At 48.6% G+C, this 19942-nt stretch overlaps 2 protein-coding genes across 8 annotated transcripts in view; one reads left to right on the plus strand and one right to left on the minus strand.

Moving 5' to 3' along the window:
• The window catches only part of ITGAM (integrin subunit alpha M), a 160860-nt gene extending 146880 nt beyond the window's left edge, over positions 1-13980 (minus strand). Inside the window, exons 1-2 of one of the 2 annotated variants that reach the window (XM_085883955.1) lie at positions 13899-13980; positions 1914-2007 (exon numbers count right to left, since the gene is read on the minus strand). The gene's annotated coding sequence lies outside the window, so the exon portion shown is untranslated. Of the gene's footprint in view, positions 1-1909; positions 2008-13898 lie in introns of both variants that reach the window. The other variant, XM_085883956.1, reaches the window with a different exon arrangement.
• Positions 13981-14608: 628 nt separating this feature from the next.
• The window catches only part of LOC147024241 (solute carrier family 35 member E2A-like), a 145808-nt gene continuing 140474 nt past the window's right edge, over positions 14609-19942 (plus strand). For 5 of the 6 annotated variants that reach the window (XM_085883963.1, XM_085883962.1, XM_085883959.1 and 2 more), the window contains exons 1-2: positions 14609-14767; positions 15020-15412. In XM_085883963.1, coding sequence (XP_085740089.1) covers positions 15169-15412 — 244 coding nt within the window. In that variant the 5' untranslated portion in view covers positions 14609-14767; positions 15020-15168. Of the gene's footprint in view, positions 14768-14915; positions 15413-19942 lie in introns of those variants that run through there. The other variant, XM_085883961.1, reaches the window with a different exon arrangement.

The following is a 19942-nucleotide window of genomic DNA, read 5'->3' on the forward strand; positions in this document are numbered from 1 at the left end:
AAAAAACATTTTGCATATATATATATATATATATATATATATATATATATATATATATATATATATATATATATATATATGGTGTGTTCAAAAAGTATCCAACCTTAATTTTTCGTGCGTAAACAAATGAAGCAAGGGAGGCGTGGTTTGGTGCACAAATGTAGGCGATCCTAATCCGTATGCGTGAATATTTTCCCGCCTGCAGAAGCTGTCAGTCGCCGACAGACCGCCGATGAGTGAGGATGTACAAGTGAGCGCTGTCGGATTTTCGTTTTTGACAAAATGACGGATCACTGTGGTCTCATCGCCATGTTGAAGAAGTTGGGATCGCTGTTCACAGTCTCCAGCATGTCCTGTGCGATCTCCAAACGGAGTTGCTTCTGCTCGATCGTTAGCAGCTTTGGCACGAACTTCGCTGAGATTCTCCTTAAGCCCAAATCCTCAGTCACAATGGAATGAACGGATCCAATGCTGACGCCCGCCTCGTCTGCAAGTTCTCTGATCGTGATTCGACGATCCTGCATCAGCAGGGTCCTCACTTGGTCAATGACGATCTTATTTCGGGATGTTGAGGGCCTACCAGAACGTGCTTCACTTTCCACTGATGTGCGGTCATCTTTGAAGCGGTTGTACCACTCTTTTATCTGTGGTGCCCATTGCTTCGTTCCCGAAGGCCTGTTATTCGAGCACATTCTATACAGTGCGCGAGGTTTGGCCATGGCCCACATGGTCAGTGCTCGCGTTCGCACGACTCCGCTAGCGTGGCGCGTGGCGAACACCAATATGTCGGATATTGAGGTTGAAAAGGAAAGCGCCGCCTTTTACTTCACACACTCTCATCCCGTCCAACGTGGTGTGGAGTCGCTTTTATCGGCCTCCGTATGTGTTTCTTGCAGCGTGGACGTTGTGCTGGGTGTGCTTCCTGTGTTGTGGAAAACACCATAGGGTGTAAATTACTGCTGCGAGTGCATTTGGCAGGCTGTGTTTTGTATGGAGGGTTGTGGGTGCAGTGTCTGCTTGGCCTTTGCCGAGGACCCATCTAACAGCGCCGGGCGCACGTGGCTCAGATTTACCTCAGGAATAATCAGAAAGGAAGAGTCGGGACAAAATGAAGAAGAAAATAATGAAAGCAAACCTTGCTATGAGATCATCACAATGCACGCCGCAGCTGTCCTGCTAGACAAAAGGAAAGGGACTATCTACACATATATTAATGGAATAACTGTGTCTTGGAACCACTCTGTCTGTTGGATGCATGCGGTTCCAAGAACCGCAACACTATGTTGTTTTTGGCCCTATCTCTTAATGGTGAAGAATCAATTAAAAAATTGGAGTATCCGGATCCGGATCTGGATCTTCACCAAATTTTGCGTTGCTGTCCGTGGCCGGTCACCTACATACACAAAAAAATTCACGATTTCTTGAAAAATGTGGCGAAAAATCGTGCAACAAACAGACAAACAGGACTGAAAACATAACGTCCTTTCACCTTCGTAACGGCGGAGGTAATAAGATAACCAGGAAAGATGTATGAAAGCATTGTTTCAGTTAAACAGATGAAAGCTATTCTTTCCTTGAAATACTAGTCCAAACAACAACAAAACACAACAAAAAACCAGCACAAAACACAAGAACAAAATAACAAAACTATAACACCACCACCACCACCACCACCACCACCAAAAGGTTATTAAGGATATTTGGAGTAGCATTCCAACCAACAGATACAAATTAAGTTGTAATGTTAAGAGTGAGGTGAAGGGGCTACAGGGAGGGTGAAGGGAGAGCAGGTCGAGTAAGAGAAAACCATTGGTGAATTAGCAGAGACAGAATGAAGTCGAGATAGGGAAAGAGGAAGTTGGAATGAGAATTGAGGATGAGATTGGGAAAGGGGAAGTTTTATGCAAACCTACTGCAGATGTTACAGCCAGCTTTCACAATGGTGTTTGCATGCGGTCAATGATGAGGCTGGAGACTTGTTTTCTGGAACTGTTGTGTTCATTTATTCTGCAACAGAACATTTAACAGGTTAAGTCTCATGTCAGCACATTGAAACCACATCCTACTCTCTCATCTCTCACAGTTACTGAGCAGTCTCCCCGGGGCTGTGGATTCGCTCCTTCCCCCTCTCGTGATTGGAGGATGTAGTGCACCGTTTGTATTTTTGGTCTCACAACGCAGATCAAGAACCAATCGATGTAGTACTGTACAGGCATCTTATGCAAAATAAACCAGCAAACCTCGCCAAAATTGCAACAGAAAATTTCTAAACTGTTTTATACGGATAAATGGGTCTCATAACATACTAGCGGGGTATGCTTACACATAGTAAGCAATAACGAACTGTGTTTCCCCATTGGCTCGGGTCCCTCACCTGCATTTGATTTTTTTCATTTATTTATTTTCATTTACGGATGGTGTCTGGCGATTGAGATTTTTTTCCTGGTGCACCGGGCTTCAATATCCATCGGTAAGCAAAGTTTCAGCTTTCGACGTCACTGGGAAGGGACCGATCTTTAATATCAGTCAGTGAGTCAGTCGGTCAGTGGTTATCCCGGTGTGAGTCCCGGTTTGGAATAGGTACACCGCACCCCCGCATATCGAAAGAGGTGACTAAAGGGGTTGGCATCAGGAAGGGCATCCGGCCATAAAAAAAAACATTTCCTCAACTAGAAGGGCACTCCGTAGAGCGCATACCTCCGCCACGCAATGCCTGGTCCATGAGAACCTATCGGGCCCAATAGATTTTTGAAATATCAAGCTATATGCAGTTTTTGGCCCCATCTCTCAATGGTGAAGAATCACGTTAAAAATTAAATAATTCTCGTAACCAGATTCGGATTCAGATCTTCACCAAAATCGAATCAATTCGTCCTTGCCACACACCCAACGTGTTCACCAAGTTTGGTCCGAATCTGTCCACAATCTTTTGAGATATCATGCTATATATCGTTTTTGGCCCTCTCTCTCAATGGTGAAGAATCACTTAAATAATTCTAGTAGTCAGATCCAGATCCAGATCTTCACCAAAATCTAATCAGTTCCTCTTTGTCACACACCCAACCTGTCAACAAAATTTCAACCGAATCCGTTCACAACTTTTTGAGATATCCTGCACACAGACAAACAGACAGAAAGGGGTGAAAACATAACCTCCTTCACCTTTGGTGGTAGACGTAAAAATAGCACCGCAAAGCGGGCGTAACCCCTCAGCCCCTTCACGCAAACAAATTTCAAGATGGTGGCCATATTGAAAATCACAGCACGCCCATTTTTGAAAAGAACTTTCCTCTACTCAACCCCAACACACCCAGCAAAAATGGATTTAACCGGACAAAGCGTTCTCCTCAAAATTGAGGGAAACCAATTTAAAGATGGCTGCTGTGGCGGCCACAGTGAAAATCGCAGCATGCCTATTTTGGAAAGGAACCTTCCTCTACTCAACCCCATTATACCTCGCCAGAATAAAATCAATGTGTGAAGCCGTTCTCAAATTATTGTCCGGAAACTAAATTCAAGATGGCTGCTCTAGCCGCCATATTGGATATCGGATTGCGCTGAATATCGAAAGGAACGTTCCTCTAAACACCCCCATTATATCACACAAAAATGAAATCAATAAGTCAAGCCGTTCTCAAGTTATTGTCCGGAAACCAAATTCAAGATGGCTGCCCTAGCTGCCATATTGGATATCGCATCGCACCGTTTATCGAAAGGAACCTTCCTCTACGCAGCCCCAACACACACTGCAAAAATGGATTTAATCGGACAAGGCGTTCTCCTCGAAATTGACGGAAACCAAAAGTTGACAGACGCCCGGACGGACAACGCCTGTGACGACAATACCCCTTCGCCCAATCCGGGCTGAGGGTTAAAAGGGAACCATGATAAAAGATTGTCATGGGACCCGCAAGGCTAGTTCCTGCTCTCTCAGGGCAAAATGGCCTGAAAATGTGTGTGTGTGTGTGTGTGTGTGTGTGTGTGTGTGTGTGTGTGTGTGTGTGTGTGTGTGTGTGTGTGTGTGTGTGTGTGTGTGTGTGTGTGTGTGTGTGTGTGTGTGTGTGTGTGTGTGTGTGTGTGTGTGTGTGTGTGTGTGTGTGTGTGTGTGTGTGTGTCAGTGGTTAGAAAGAGCTTTATATATTAGATAAAAATTCTGAAACAATCCATGTTGTGGAAAATATTTAAAAGGTGTATTGTTTGATCCCACCCTCGGCGTCACTTTTCAATACATTTTACGCAACTGCAAAGCATATAAAAAGAGATATCCTTTTGGGGGTCCTCGAGGTGTTGAATGAGGAGTCAGAACCACTGGGATTACGGGTTTCCTGGGTCAAAACTAGGATCCAGGCTTTCAATGACATCTTGGATGCTGCTGTCCTGTCTGTATCTGTTGGTTGCGAGGATGTTGAGGTCACAGAGAGATTCACTTACCTTGGCAGTGATATTCATGTCTCTGCTGGCTGTGAGTCAGAGGTCAACAGACGTCTGGGTCGGACCTGGGGTGTCATGGATTCACTGGATCATGGGGTGTGGTGCTGCCGGTACCTGTGCGGAAGGACGGAAGTCCGAGTCTTCAGGTCCTTGGTGCTTACAGTCTTGCTCTATGGATGCGAGACTTGGACTCTGACCAGGGATCTGAGATGGAGACTTAATTCCTATGGTACCAGGTCTCTTCGGAGAATCCTTGGCTGTCGCTGGTCGGACTTTGTGTCCAATGAGCGGTTGCTGAGAGAGACTCAAATGAGATTTGTTACCTGCATAGTTCATGGGCGTCGGCTGCGGCTGCATGGACATGTGGCTCGTTTTCCTGATGCTGATCCTGCTCACCAGATTCTCTCAGCGAGGGAGCCTCGTGAGTGGAGGAGGGCAATGTGCCGACCACTTGCCTCGTGGTTGCAGCAGGTTGATCAGAATCTCGAGGAGATGGGGATGGGCCAGGTATCTGGCTGGGAGATGGCCAGACAGAGGCCCCTGGAGTACCGGTGGAAAGTGAACGCAGCGACGCACTGCTCTGGCACATGCTCCCATACCTGACCTGACCTGAGGTCCTTGAATCCAGTTAGGACATCTGCATTACATACCTCCTCTGTCGAGATGGACCTTTCCATCAGTCTCTTGTAGAGAACATGAACTTCATCCAGGTCAGCATTGCTCATTCAAGGTATTGCATACTCTTGTTGTACTGCTCATGATGTTACAATTTTGGTTAGGTTATGTCATATATATTGCCTGCACTAATGGTGAAAAAGCAGTAATGTGACAAAATGCTGTCCTTTTGCTCATTAAGAAAATATAATTATCTCAAATGCCTTACACCTATTAAAAACAGATAAATACACGTTAGTCTATGCACCAAGAAGGAATGCGAATCGTAACCTTAAACTCCACATTTTTTAAGGGTATTGTGGATCCTCCGGAGAAGGTTTAAGAAATGTTCCATAAGTGGACGTGTCAAAAAAACCCTAGAATATTAGAAATTTAAACGCAAACCAGGTGTTTCTATGAGGGTGTCAAATGTAAACATCAAATGAGGAATAAAATTTAATTTCAAAATAAATAGTCGAGTCAAATTGTTTGATGAGTGGGATCCAACTACAAAAGCCTTTCGTAATTTAAAGTCGAGGATTGTGGAGGAGCATAGAACATAGAACGGATAAGGACGTAACAGAACAAGCAACAGCAGAGTGTGGTGGAGTGGGAGGGGGAACACACCAAAGCAGGAATGATGGACAATATTGAGGGAGACATGGAAAAATAAGGGATGTGGGGAAGAATGAGGGGTGGCAGTCCTTGATGATTTCAAGGATTGAGAGAGGATGTCACCCCCACGATTAAGCGGAGGATGCATGCTCCCCCCTCCCCTCCTCAATCCCCCATTAACCATCACACCCACATACCCACCACCACACCTCACTCTACACCCCCACTACCATCCCATCAACCATCACCGCCACAATCGCACACCCCCTCCTCCCGAGCACCACTACCACCTCCACTGGGGAGGGACATAGACACCTCAAGGACATGACGGTGGGATACGGCATGGACACAGGCACAAATGGCATCCGGGGAAAGTATGAATCGGGATGATCCAGTGACATCCAAGACACGGGGTCAGCCTGCGACGGTGGGACAAAGCATTCATTGCCAATTTTGTCCACAGTGTTCGAGTGCATTTCTGTTGGAGTAATATTATTGTGGGCCAGGGTTCAGCGGCGATAAACGACCACCAGGGGGAGCAGTCGAGTCGCCTCCCACCGAACACCTGGAATTTAGGTCATGACTCTCGGACAACTCCGAAAGGTCACGGGTCACTTCGAGGACCGTGGTCGCCAATATTTTGATAGCGTGAGGTAGGGTCCACTTGTCCAATTCCAATTTACCTAAGTACTCACGCCGTCCAACTACCAGGGAAAACCACACCCTTGGCAGACTTTGTCCGAATTGAGTCGCTATCACTTGCTTGGATCCGGCATAACCGAGCGGAAGTTACCAAAGCCGCGCCGGACCAAATGACAACTTACTGGCCCGAAAAACCTCACTAATTCTAAATATGCACCTTGCTAGGCCAATGAAGGAAAGCACAGAAAACGAGCTGGTACATTTAACATGGGATTTATTTTACATTAATGGGGGGGGGGGGGGAGACACAGAGCAGAGTTATCACGAATAAAGAAATGTAATGTAGAATAAACAAGGCACTTAACGATTCAACTTAACAGATGAGACACACACACACACACACACACACACACACACACACACACACACACACACACACACACACACACACACACACACACACACACACACACGAAACTGGACCCTGTGGGTCTTTAGTCGGTGGAGCTGTGCCGGGGTACTTGTCTTGCCTCCTGCGGTCACACAGACTCCAAAAATCACCACAGTGGGACTCGAACGCACGACCCGAAGTCCACAGCCTATGACCCTGGCTGCTCGAGCACCACAACACTGTTCGGTCACCACCACCATGGTGAGCCACCACAAAGGACCGCAGACCGCTCGAACCATGACCACCGACCGCTAATCGAGACCAAGACCGCTATCGCCACGATCCTGCAGAACACACTCGTCCTGACCACCACACCCCTCTTCTTGAGGTGGGAGGGGTTTCTTTTCCTCGCCACTCGCCTCCTGATTGGACGGTCGGTTGTCAGGCGACTCATGGCGGCCCTTCATTGGTCGGGCCGAACACTCCATCTGGCTAAGGCGGAGCCAGCCCTGCGTTGACGAAACCTCCGCTCACGTCCGTAGTCCCGAACACGTGCGTAATGGTGACCGGGTCGAGTGAGGGTGGTGCCGTTGTTGTTGATGAGGATATAATAAACCTCACTATAAAATAACTCGTTGCGCATACATGAAATTCCCATTAGACAGAAGGAAGGATTCTAACAATAAACACATACTTATCGAAATAACTGAACTACGGGGACTGCTGAATGTCTATGTGCAGATGGCTTCCAAATCCGTAACAATATTACTGATTTACCAAATCAATACAAAATCCTTTATAAATTGTCAATGAAACAGAAAAACAAAACCTACCAATGTGTAATGAACATACGACCAGACGTTTTCATCTTCACAAACACCTCCATTGTTGCCATCTTAGTCTGAATTTCCCGCGTAAAGCTCCAAACGATAAAGCTCCACAATTCCCTCGAAAGCATTTCCGTCACTAATTCAACCGCCAAACGCTCCTTCAAAATCCCACATGATGATGATGATGATGATGATGATGATGATGATGATGATGATGATGATGATGATGATGATGATGATGATGATGATGATGATGATGATGATGATGATGATGATGATGATGATGATGATGATGATGATGATGATGATGATGATGATGATGATGATGATGATGATGATGATGATGATGATGATGATGATGATGATGATGATGATGATGATGATGATGATGATGATGATGATGATGATGATGATGATGATGATGATCCGTTTCTCGATGGAAGCCGCCATTTGGATCAAGATGACGTCCAGGTGTGACGTCACACTGGCCAATCTTTCATGACTTCTTGACTGGCAATTTATTTATTTATTTTTTTAATCATTTTTCCCTTCAAATTAGACCATGATTAATGATTCTCAATGATTTTCAGAAGGCAGTGCAAGTTTTATTGTTCGGTACTGAGGATAATTAATGTCGTTTTACATGTACGTGTTCCATCACACAAATACAATGACTAATTATTGAAAGTACTGCACAACAAAACCTGTATATTGAAATAGTTTGAGAACGAATGCTTCACTGGGGAGGGGTAAATCGACTTTCAGGCCAACTGAGGATGGGGATGCAGGGGGATGGGGGTGTAGGAGGTTGGGGATGTGGGGGGATGGGATGTGGGGAGGATGGGGGTGTAGGAAGATGGGGGTGCAGGGGGTTGGGCGTGCAGGAGTTTGGGGATGTGGGCGGATGGGGGTGCAGGGGTGGGGGTGCAGGGGTGGGGGTGCAGGGGGTGGGGGTGCAGGGGTTGGGGTTGGGGTGGGGGTGCAGGAGGTTGGGTTTGGGGGGTGAAGGAGGTTGGGATGTGGGGGTTGGGGGTGCAGGGGGTTGGGGTGCAGGGGGTTGAGGGTGCAGGAGGTTAGGGGTTTGGGGTGCAGGAGGTTGGGGTTTGGGGTGCAGGAGGTTGGGGATGTGGGGGGATGTGGGTGCAGGAGGGTTGAGGGGTGCAGGAGGTTGGCGATGTGGGGGGATGGGATGTGGGGAGGATGGGGGTGTAGGAAGATGGGGGTACAGGGGGTTGGGGGTGTGGGGGTGGGGATGTGGGGGGATGGGATGTGGGGATGGGGGTGTAGGGGGATGGGGGTGTAGGGGGATGGGGGTGTAGGGGGATGGGGGTGCAGGAGATTGGAGATGTGGGGAGGATGGGGGTGTAGAGGGATGGGGGTGTAGGGGGATGGGGGTGTAGGGGGATGGGGGTGTAGGGGGATGGGGGTGCAGGAGATTGGGGATGTGGGGGATGGGATGTGGGGAGGATGGGGGTGCAGGAGGTTGGGGATGCATGTGGATGGGGTAAAGTGACTTTCAGGCCAACCTAGCATGGGGAGAGATGTGGGGGAATGGGGATGCAGGGGGATGGGGATGTGGGGGGATGGGATGTGGGGAGGATGGGGGTGTAGGAAGATGGGGGTGCAGGGGGATGGGGATGCAGGGGGCTTGGGGGTGCAGGAAGATGGGGGTGCAGGAAGATGGGGGTGCAGGAAGATGGAGGAAGATGAGGGTGCAGGGGGTTGGGGTGCAGGAAGATGAGGGTGCAGGGGTTTGGGTGCAGGGGTTGGGTGCAGGGGGTTGGGTGCAGGGGGTTGGGGTGCAGGAGGTTGGGGTAAAGTGACTTTCAGGCCAACCTAGCATGGGGAGAGATGTGGGGGAATGGGGATGCAGGGGGATGGGGATGTGGGGGGTGGGATGTGGGGAGGATGGGGGTGCAGGAAGATGGGGATGCAGAGGGGTTGGGATGTAGGGGGTTGGGGTGTAGGAAGATGGGGGTGCAGGGGGATGGGGATGTAGGGGGTTGGGGGTGTAGGAAGATGGGGGTGCAGGGGGATGTGGATGTAGGGGGTTGGGGTGTAGGAAGATGGGGGTGCAGACTGCAGAGGGGCAGGGAGATGGAGGTGCAGGGGGATGGAGGTGCAGGGGATGGAGGTGGGGGAAGATGGAGGTGGAGGAAGATGGGGGTGGAGGAAGATGGGGGTGGAGGAAGATGGGGGTGGAGGAAGATGGGGGTGGAGGAAGATGGGGGTGGAGGAAGATGGGGGTGGAGGAAGATGGGGGTGGAGGAAGATGGGGGTGGAGGAAGATGGGGGTGGAGGAAGATGGGGGTGGAGGAAGATGGGGGTGGAGGAAGATGGGGGTGGAGGAAGATGGGGGTGCAGGAAGATGGGGGTGGAGGAAGATGGGGGTGCAGGAAGATGGGGGTGCAGGAAGATGGGGGTGCAGGAAGATGGGGGTGCAGGAAGATGGGGGTGCAGGAAGATGGGGGTGCAGGAAGATGGGGGTGCAGGAAGATGGGGGTGCAGGAAGATGGGGGTGCAGGAAGATGGGGGTGCAGGAAGATGGGGGTGCAGGAAGATGGGGGTGCAGGAAGATGGGGGTGCAGGAAGATGGGGATGCAGAGGGGTTGGGGTGTAGGGGTTGGGGTGTAGGAAGATGGGGGTGCAGGAAGATGGGGGTGCAGGAAGATGGGGGTGCAGGAAGATGGGGGTGCAGGAAGATGGGGGTGCAGGAAGATGGGGGTGCAGGAAGATGGGGGTGCAGGAAGATGGGGGTGCAGGAAGATGGGGGTGCAGGAAGATGGGGGTGCAGGAAGATGGGGGTGCAGGAAGATGGGGGTGCAGGAAGATGGGGGTGCAGGAAGATGGGGGTGCAGGAAGATGGGGGTGCAGGAAGATGGGGGTGCAGGAAGATGGGGGTGCAGGAAGATGGGGGTGCAGGAAGATATGGGGGTGCAGGAAGATATGGTGCAGGAAGATGGGGGTGCAGGAAGATGGGGGTGCAGGAAGATGGGGGTGCAGGAAGATGGGGGTGCAGGAAGATGGGGGTGCAGGAAGATGGGGTGCAGGAAGATGGGGGTGCAGGAAGATGGGGGTGCAGGAAGATGGGGGTGCAGGAAGATGGGGGTGCAGGAAGATGGGGGTGCAGGAAGATGGGGGTGCAGGAAGATGGGGGTGCAGGAAGATGGGGGTGCAGGAAGATGGGGGTGCAGGAAGATGGGGGTGCACGAAGATGGGGGTGCACGAAGATGGGGGTGCACGAAGATGGGGGTGCACGAAGATGGGGGTGCAGGAAGATGGGGGTGCAGGAAGATGGGGGTGCAGGAAGATGGGGTGCAGGAAGATGGGGGTGCAGGAAGATGGGGGTGCAGGAAGATGGGGGTGCAGGAAGATGGGGGTGCAGGAAGATGGGGGTGCAGGAAGATGGGGGTGCAGGAAGATGGGGGTGCAGGAAGATGGGGGTGCAGGAAGATGGGGGTGCAGGAAGATGGGGGTGCAGGAAGATGGGGGTGCAGGAAGATGGGGGTGCAGGAAGATGGGGGTGCAGGAAGATGGGGGTGCAGGAAGATGGGGGTGCAGGAAGATGGGGTGCAGGAAGATGGGGGTGCAGGAAGATGGGGGTGCAGGAAGATGGGGGTGCAGGAAGATGGGGGTGCAGGGGGATAAGGGGCAGAGGAGTAGTGGTGCAGGGGGATGGGGTGCAGGGGGTGGGATGTGGGGAGGATCGGGGTGCAGGAAGATGGGGGTGCATGGGGGATGGGAGTGCATGGAGGTAGGGGTGCAGACTGCAGAGGGGTAGGGGTGCAGGGGGATGGAGGAGCAGGAGGATGGAGGTGCAGGGGGATGGGATGTGGGGAGGATGGGGGTGCAGGAAGATGGGGGTGCAGTGGGATGGGAGTCCAGGGGGATAGGGGTGCAGAGGGGTTGAGATGAAGGGGGTTGGAGATGAAGGGGTGGTTCAGGATTCATGAACCAAATAGCCTCTTCCTGCGTTGAAGTTCCATGTAAATTCTTGCAAAATGTTGCGATTCAGTATAATACAGACGAGACATCATTGAGCATTCCGTCGCCTATGGACCAAAAACCAATTTGGTTGATTTCAGTACAGTCCAGTGCAGTGCAGTGCAGTCCGGTACGGTACGGTACGGTACGGTACACTACACTACGGTACGTACTTTAATATAAATCGCACTTTCACCAACTTAGGTGAGAGCAAACCAGTTGACCAAGCAAATGAACGAGAGAGTCCAGGGATGTGTCGGATTACAAGTCTGAAGACGACGATGGTTCACGAGCGGTATTTGACGATGTAGATTGTTTCAGAAGTCAAGGAGAAGACAATGTGATAATTTTTGACCAAGTTATAAAAATGATCAACATTATGTGGTATGAGTGACAGGGAGAAACGGAGGGGTCCATAGCAACGGTTCTTTCTCGCACATAACTTGGACATCCCATGAACCTACCTTACCAGTTTCATGTACATCTGACTCATAGTCTCTGAGATATAACGAACTTCGTTTTTTATTGTTTTCGACCAGGGTTCATTCAAAGTCTATCTTCTCCGACAGGAAAACACAACTAGATCATGATATAAATCTCCCACCAAAATATTAGCTGCAAAATGTCGAACACCCGGTTTCGTTCAACAACTTTCAAAATTTGACCTTTGCATAACCTTTAAAGGTCACAAAACAATGTTGTGGACATTAAAATAAGGAAACAGGATACGTGCTATAGCTTATTGGAGTTAGTTCATCGAAGAAGGTCGAAAACCCGGTTCGATTCCCACAACTTTGAAAATTTGACCTTTGTGAACTTTAAAGGTCAAAGGTCAAGGATTATGACCTTTGGTGCAAAACTTCCTCTGGAACATTCCAGGAACAATATAACGTCATTTAGGCTATATGGCATTTCGCACTCCTCGGATTATCCATACTTTGATGAAATAATCGTAAAAACAAACTTGAAGGGGGCGCCACGGGCAAGGTGTTCGAGATCGAGCAAAATGGTTTCAAGACTTGAGGTGGGGAATGACCTCAAGATTATGCATAAAAAATATTGTCATCCTAGCTCTCAAAGTTTGGGCGGTCGTATGATTTTTATGTCAAAATTCGCAATTTTCTAAGTTCATGACCTTGTGACATTGACCTTGGGATGAAAATGAAAAATCGAGCTCCGTGGGGGCGATGCAGGTGCCATTGGGCTAACCAAATACCGAAACCTCTGCCAGATTCGACAAACCCCCTCGGAGAAGATGCAAATTGAAATCGGCTACCCCCTAAAAAAAACGTTTTTTAGGCGTGGCTCCGCCCATAATGGGCACACCACGCCCATTCTCAGGAAAACACAACTAGATCATGATATAAACCTCCCACCAAAATTTTATCAGGATCGGATCAAAACCCACGGAGCTATGCTCGGGACAGACAGAGAGACAGATAGACAGACAAGCCGGTAGGCGGACATGGGTAGTCGCCTACCCAATAGAACCTGACGTGATGGGCCCGTTCGATGGGGGAATGACCTGAGGATTAAGCACAAGAAAATTCATGATTCTCGCTTCAAGGCTTAATGCTGCAGATTGTCTTTTCGTTAAAATACCCCCACATTTAGAGGTTTTTCGGCCGTTGCTAGGCAACGGAGGGGTCCACAGCAACGGTTCTTTCTCACACATAACTAGGAAATACCATGAACTTACCATACCAGTTTCATGTATCTCTGAGTCATAGTCTCTGAGATATAACGAACTTCGTTTTTTTTATTGTTTTCGACCAGGGTTCATTCAAAGTCTATCTTCTCCGGCAGTTTTCATAGGATCCGGCTGGAAATTTTTGACAATATGGCTAAATGTACTGCCCACAGTCGCTCGTGGCCCGATTTTTGATTTTCGAAAAAATAATTTTTTTATGATTTTTCTGAAATTTCAGAATTAACTGAAATCGCCGTTTTAAATACTGATAATAAGGGAAGGTAGAACAAAACTCAAAAAAAAAAATTTTTTTTTTTTTTTCGACAAGATCGACTACCCAACATATCGACGGAAAAACTGATAATGGGGGTCGAACAAATTTCAATTTTTTCTTTTTCGACTGGATCGACTACCCAACAGACACCAATAACGAATATAGTGGTCACTTACTTTTTCGTGAACCAATATATGTTTCTACGTGTGGTGTAGTGCACTGTAGGGTTTGTTTATCAGTTCAGGATACACATCTGGGTTTTATGGTTGTAGTTATGAATCATAATGTACGTTCCCAATTTTATCAGTTTTCCTGGTTCTTGGTTAATTCACTTGCTTCTCGAAAAAAAAAGATAACGCACGTAATCGCGTCGATACACACTCTTACCACCAGTCAGCAACAGCATACAAACACGGCTCGAATTCGACAAAACCGGAAGATCGTCTTGAGTCGTCTTCAACATGTCGGCCTAATATTATTTAATAGATATTTATTTTGTCAAATTATATTAGTGCTGTTTCCTCGATATGTTTGAGAAACCTTATATCAATTCCGGTTCTACCTCATGGATAAAGAGTGTAAAAGTTGTGATTTTGAGTACATACACCGCCGAAGTAAGCAACGCCAATTTATTTGACAAATTCGAGCCTTTAAATTATATATCACTAATAACGTAAATTGCATGATATATTTGAAGACACATTCGTTGTCACTGACACGACGCTACCCAATCTTATTTAAAAAAAAAAAAAATCGAAGAATATTTTCTTTAAATATAGGTTATTTTATACACCGCCTCATTTTGCGATCGTCAAAGAAATTACTTTATAGGACGTAAATAGTCAAGATATCGGTGTATACATATATACATATATATATATATATATATATATATATGTATATATATGTAAACGAGTTTTACAAAGCACCATACGCAGATGAAGGCAGTGAAATGAGGAATTCAGCGTCAAGGATAAATTACATGAGCAATAATTATACAAATTCCTGACGGTAGAAAAATACATCCAAAAACTGAGGAAAAATTTTTTTTAACGCAAATTTAACTTTAATTACAATTTGTCGACACCGGATGAAAATGTCAGGCAGTTTATGACAGGAAACCGGTTGATATACGTGTCGATTGTAAACGTCGATTATTTCGGTTTAATTATTATTCTTATTCATGTCGATTGACTCGTTTTGCTTTCCGTTTGTGTTCTCGAGCGTTTTGGCGCGTTCTGGAGTGAAGGCTTCGTGTACGTGTTTAAAAAAAAAAAAAATTAATTCTGGTTATTAAAATATTTTCACGTTTAAAAAAGAGATTAATTACTTTGTCGATGTGGCGGTTTTTGTTTTTTTTAATTATTATTATTATTATTATTATTATTATTATTATTATTATTATTATTATTATGCCGTCGTCACGGGATATGGTAACGCAACCTCTTGGCGATGTCAGGTGACGCAGGAATATGTATTTTAATAACTCGCTCGTTTTTTTTTTTCAGCTTGGGTGATGCTTCACCAGTCAGCATTGCATCGATGAAACGGGACGGTCGCCGTGTGACCGAACTTGACCCGCTGTGGAGAGATTAATGCCGATGCTCGATTGCGCGATCTCGCTCGCCCCGGTCTGCCGGACCCCGCAGCCACAGTTATGACGACTGCGAGTGACAAGATCACCGAATGGGTGACGAAACTTGAAAATGATGAAGATGATTCTGGGGTTATGGTCAGGCTCAAGGTGACTGTGACAGAAACCACGACGTTGGAGAAGGATGGAGGCTTGAGAAGCTCGACCGCCCTCTTGTACCTTGCGCTGTGGTACAGCTTCAGCTTTGCAACACTTTACCTCAACAAATACATCCTCTCTCTGCTCCAAGAAGATCCCAGCATTTTAGGTGAGCCCATTTGAAAGTGTATGTTGTATGGTTTTTTTTTGACGTCATTTTTTTTTTAATATATAATTTTTTTTTTTTTTTTTTTTTTTTGCAAATTGCTTTCAAAAACGGAATAATTTTTTGGAAAAAATCTTTCAGGGTTCTGGGTTGCGGGAGGTTAACGGGATGGGGGCGCCACTCAAGGCCAGTGATGGCACCGCCGAGGAGGTCCTCAGGAGGTGACCGCCCACAAGCATGCTACCCAGCAGGCTCTCCGAGGCTCCTGGACGGCCAGTGTGTGGGGAGACGTGAGCTGGACTTTGGAAGCGGATGACGCCGGGTCACACCCCCTGGGGCGCCACTCGAGGCCAGTGATGGCACCGCCGAGGAGGTCCTCAGGAGGTGACCGCCCACAAGCATGCTACCCAGCAGGCTCTCCGAGGCTCCTGGATGGCCAACGTTTGGGGAGACGTGAGCTGGACTTTGGAAGCGGATGACGCCGGGTCACACCCCCTGGGGCGCCACTCGAGGCGAGTGATGGCACCGCCGAGGAGATCCTTGGGAGGTGACCGCCCTCAAGCATGCTACCCAGCAGGCTCTCCGAGGCTCCTGGATGGCCAGTGTGTGGGGAGACGTGAGCTGGACTTTGGAAGCGGATGACGCCGGGTCACACCCCCTGGAGCGCCACTCGAGGCCAGTGATGGCACTGCCGAGGAGGTCCTCGGGAGGTGACCGCCCACAAGCATGCTACCCAGCAGGCTCTCCGAGGCTCCGAGACGGCCAGCGTGTGGGGAGACGTGAGCTGGACTATGGAAGTGGATGACGCCGGATCACACCCACCTCATCCATGCCAACTTTCAAAGGGGACCTGGGTTACAACTACCACCCACTGAATGATCACCCTTAGCATCTGTGGAGAGTTGTGGAGTTAAATTGAAATTGGTGGAAAAGATTGGGAATGGCCCAGAGTGGCGCACATAACCTTCCACAGATGGTCCCATGTGATTAATTGGTTCTCGGTTTGGAAAGAGAACCCTCGGTTCAATCGGCATATTTGAAATGGGAAGATTTGGTGGCAGCAGGTCCTGCTGGAATTCGACAAACTCACTACATTTATCATTCCCCATTGTCACGACTCGCCATGCTTGAGAGTTTGGGGGAATTGGTGTAGGTGACGGGCAAGAGTGGACATAAGGGCCAAACACCTGCACCGAGTGGAAGTGGTAAAAATGTGATGTGTGGTTTTAAATATAACAAAGTCCATCATTGATTGTTTTGTACTCGTGGAGCGGTGGGGTGGATTTGCAGTTCGGCCTGAGGCTGGTCCTTGTGCCCGTGGACTTGCTTCGGACCGTGGTGGGATGGTTTTGCAGTTCGGCCTGAGGTTGGTCCTTGTGCCCATGGACTTGCTTCGGACCGTGGTGCAGTGGAGTAAATCAGTGGTTCGGGCTACGTTTTGTCCTTGTGCCTGTGGACTTGCTTCGGCCCATGGTGCAGTGGAGTGAATCGATGGTTCGGGTAACGTTTGGTCCTTGTGCCTGTTGACGTGGGTCAGCCCTGCACAGCAACGAGCTGGTGGGCCGAGAGTGCGAGGGTCAGCAGTTTTCAAAAACGTGAATGTAACGTGTGGGAGTCGAGTTCCAAGCGTGGGAGTCAAGGATCATGATGAGGGTCGAACTGAGTGCCTTTTGACTGACTTTTGTGAAAGTATTGTGATGTTTTTTTTCTTTTGTTTAAAGTATTTACTTGTAACTGTAAGCTGAATAAGCATAAACTTAATGTATTGAGTTGAGTGGGACATAAGGAAGGGGAGGAAGAGAAGAGTGAGTGGGGTGGAGGTAGGGATGAGGGCCTCAACGTTGAGAGCAGTTTATTTGCGTGCATGCACACAGGATTATGATAAGCTAGGGTAGTGGGTCCATCAGGTCGGCCCAGGCAGCACTGCTGATTAACCTGAGTTTGCCAAACAGGTGGGCAGCGGTTCAGAAGTGAAGTTTGAATGGGGTGGGGGTGGGCGGGAGGGGAGTTGAGTCAAGGTGGTGGAGATGATGCATAGAAGAAGGTTGGATGTGGTGTGTGTGTGTGTGTGTGTGTGTGTGTGTGTGTGTGTGTGTGTGTGTGTGTGTGTGTGTGTGTGTGTGTGTGTGTGTGTGTGTGTGTGTGTGTGTGTGTGTGTGTGCAGGAGACCAGATCGAAAGGAGACGTGAGGAGGTTGGTAGGAGGATACAAGCTGTTGCACGCGGGTGGGGATATGAGTAATGGTGTGGGAATGATCGTATTGGAAGAGGTCAGCGAGTTGGTGGTCAGAGTAGAAAGGTGGGAGGGATGGATAGTTATGGCATGGGTGATGATAGAGGCAAATAGTGTGTGTTATGTCAGTATATGGGCCACAAACATGAAGGACTGGGGTGGAGAAGCAGGAATTCGGTGACTCACTGAAGAGGATAATGGGAATGGTTGTGCTGGAGTTGTGGAGTTGTGGGAGTTGTGGAGCCCGGTGAAAAGCATTCCCACGCATGTGGGAGTTGTGGAGCCCGGTGAAAAGGAAAGGTTTTGTAAATTTGGCTGCAGAAGGAGGAATATAGATTGTCAAGAGCTGGTGGTTGGGAATGGGATGGCCATAGCTGGTTCATTCTTTTAAAAGTGGGAAAGCCACAAGATTTACTTTTTGGAGTAGACAGCAAAGAACACAATTGGATTTGGTGGTGGTATGAAAGAAACAGTTGTGGAGGGTTCAGGATTGTCAGGCAGTGGTTGGATAACGTGTTAGCTCCCAGCACAAGGTGCTTGTTGTATGGTTGAAGAAAACGTGATTGGTTAAGCATGAGTCACATTTGCTGTACGGCGAGGATACGGCGGCCGTACTCCCCCCCCCCCCCCACGCCCCTGAATTGACAGAAAAGTGCGGTGGCCGCAGAGTTTCTGAGGTGGCCTCAGAGGGCCCTACGCCATATGGCTATGTTTTACAGGCTGTAGGGGTCTCCGTGGAATTAAAGCGCAGAGTTATAACTTTTTTTCATTTCTAGGTTGGCCGTAGCAATTCGACAAGCCATAGCCATGACGTAGATGTGTTCCACGTCGACCGTACGTAGGCGTACGGTGGGCTTGCGTTTTTCGTGCGTTTTCCGAAGGCTCTTATCAATGAAAAATGAATTTTGCCAACCCCCAAAAAATTACGGCGGCCGCAATATTTCCACGTTCGCCTTAGGACCCCCCCCCCTGCGGTCGCCTTGCGGGCACCTTGAGGCGACCTTGCGTCTGCCTTGAAAATTATATGGCCGCCGCAGGGACGCCCTCAGGTCACCGTGCGACATCAAATCAAAGACCGTACGGCACCACCATGTTTTCGGTCTCCACAATTTCTAAATACCCCGTGCGGCTACCCAAAAATAAAAACATATGTGAATGCTACATTGTGTGACTGTGGAAATACTGCGGCCCCCTATAATTGCTAGTGGCCGTAGATATTTTTTTAGACCCTACGGCCGCTGAGCCAAATGTAACTGAAGCATTAAGAGCAGGGTTTGGAAAATTATTAAAGGGTGGGGTGGGGGTGACGTGTCAGGCAAATGCTGAGTACAAGGAGAGGGTGAGGGCCAGGTATGAGCAACTTTGTGAAGAAGTATGGTGAGGAATTGAGGGGAATTGCAGTTTTGTGTGGAAGGACGTCAGCAAAAGGTGCATCGTTGAGGGATAGGAACCATATATGGTGGATGGAGGAGGTCGCGAAGGCAGTTGAGAAAAGGAGGTTTGGGAGAGGATGGTGGTCCATAAATTGGCTTAACAGGGATGAGGATAGTCGGTACATGAAAGGGGGGGGGCGGCGGTGATTAAGGATAGTGGCGGGATGCTCCTGACAGAGAAGGGGGGGCAGCATTGAAGTTGTGGCAAGGATATTTCAAAGAGCTATTATACCGGGAAGGAAGCAACGGCGAGCTGGAGCTACCATGTTATATGGAGGGGAAAGTGGATTTGGTGGAGATCATGGGAGAGGAATTGTGGACAGCATTGAAGAGGATGAAGAAGAGAAGAGTGCCAGGCATTGATGAGTGCACAGAGATAATAATTGCAGCAGGAGAAGTCGGTCAGTTGGACAAAGAGGCTATTGAATGTACTCAAAGCACCCGCTCCCTACGGGAGCCGTCAAGGGGGTCATGTGAGTATATTGTTACAGATTTCCGCCGGCGTCGGCGTGAGCACGACCGCTTCAGTCACATGTGGTCGTGTGCCCACCGAAGGCCGGAATCCAGTCGTAGCTTTCCGGACAACCCCGGAAACCAGCTACGGGTGCCTTTTAACGCACCATAAACTTGTCAATATTCTGTCCACGCGCTACAGGGTTAATCGCCGAATTGTCGATATACCTAACTACTCGCGCGGACAGAAATACCGAGAGCTTATACCTCGATGGGAACTTGTACGGAACGAGCTGTTAGGCATGCTCGTCCCGTGTGGGTATTGCCGAGAGGTTTTAAATCGCCAAGTTCCGTCAGACCACATTATCACTTTTATCGGCTTCAATAGCCAGTTAATTGCCCGAACGCGTAGTGG

This window comes from Eptatretus burgeri, chromosome 6, assembly GCF_056783735.1.
Source record: "Eptatretus burgeri isolate ZD-2024b chromosome 6, Ebu_testis_v1, whole genome shotgun sequence".
Lineage (NCBI taxonomy): Eukaryota > Metazoa > Chordata > Myxini > Myxiniformes > Myxinidae > Eptatretus > Eptatretus burgeri.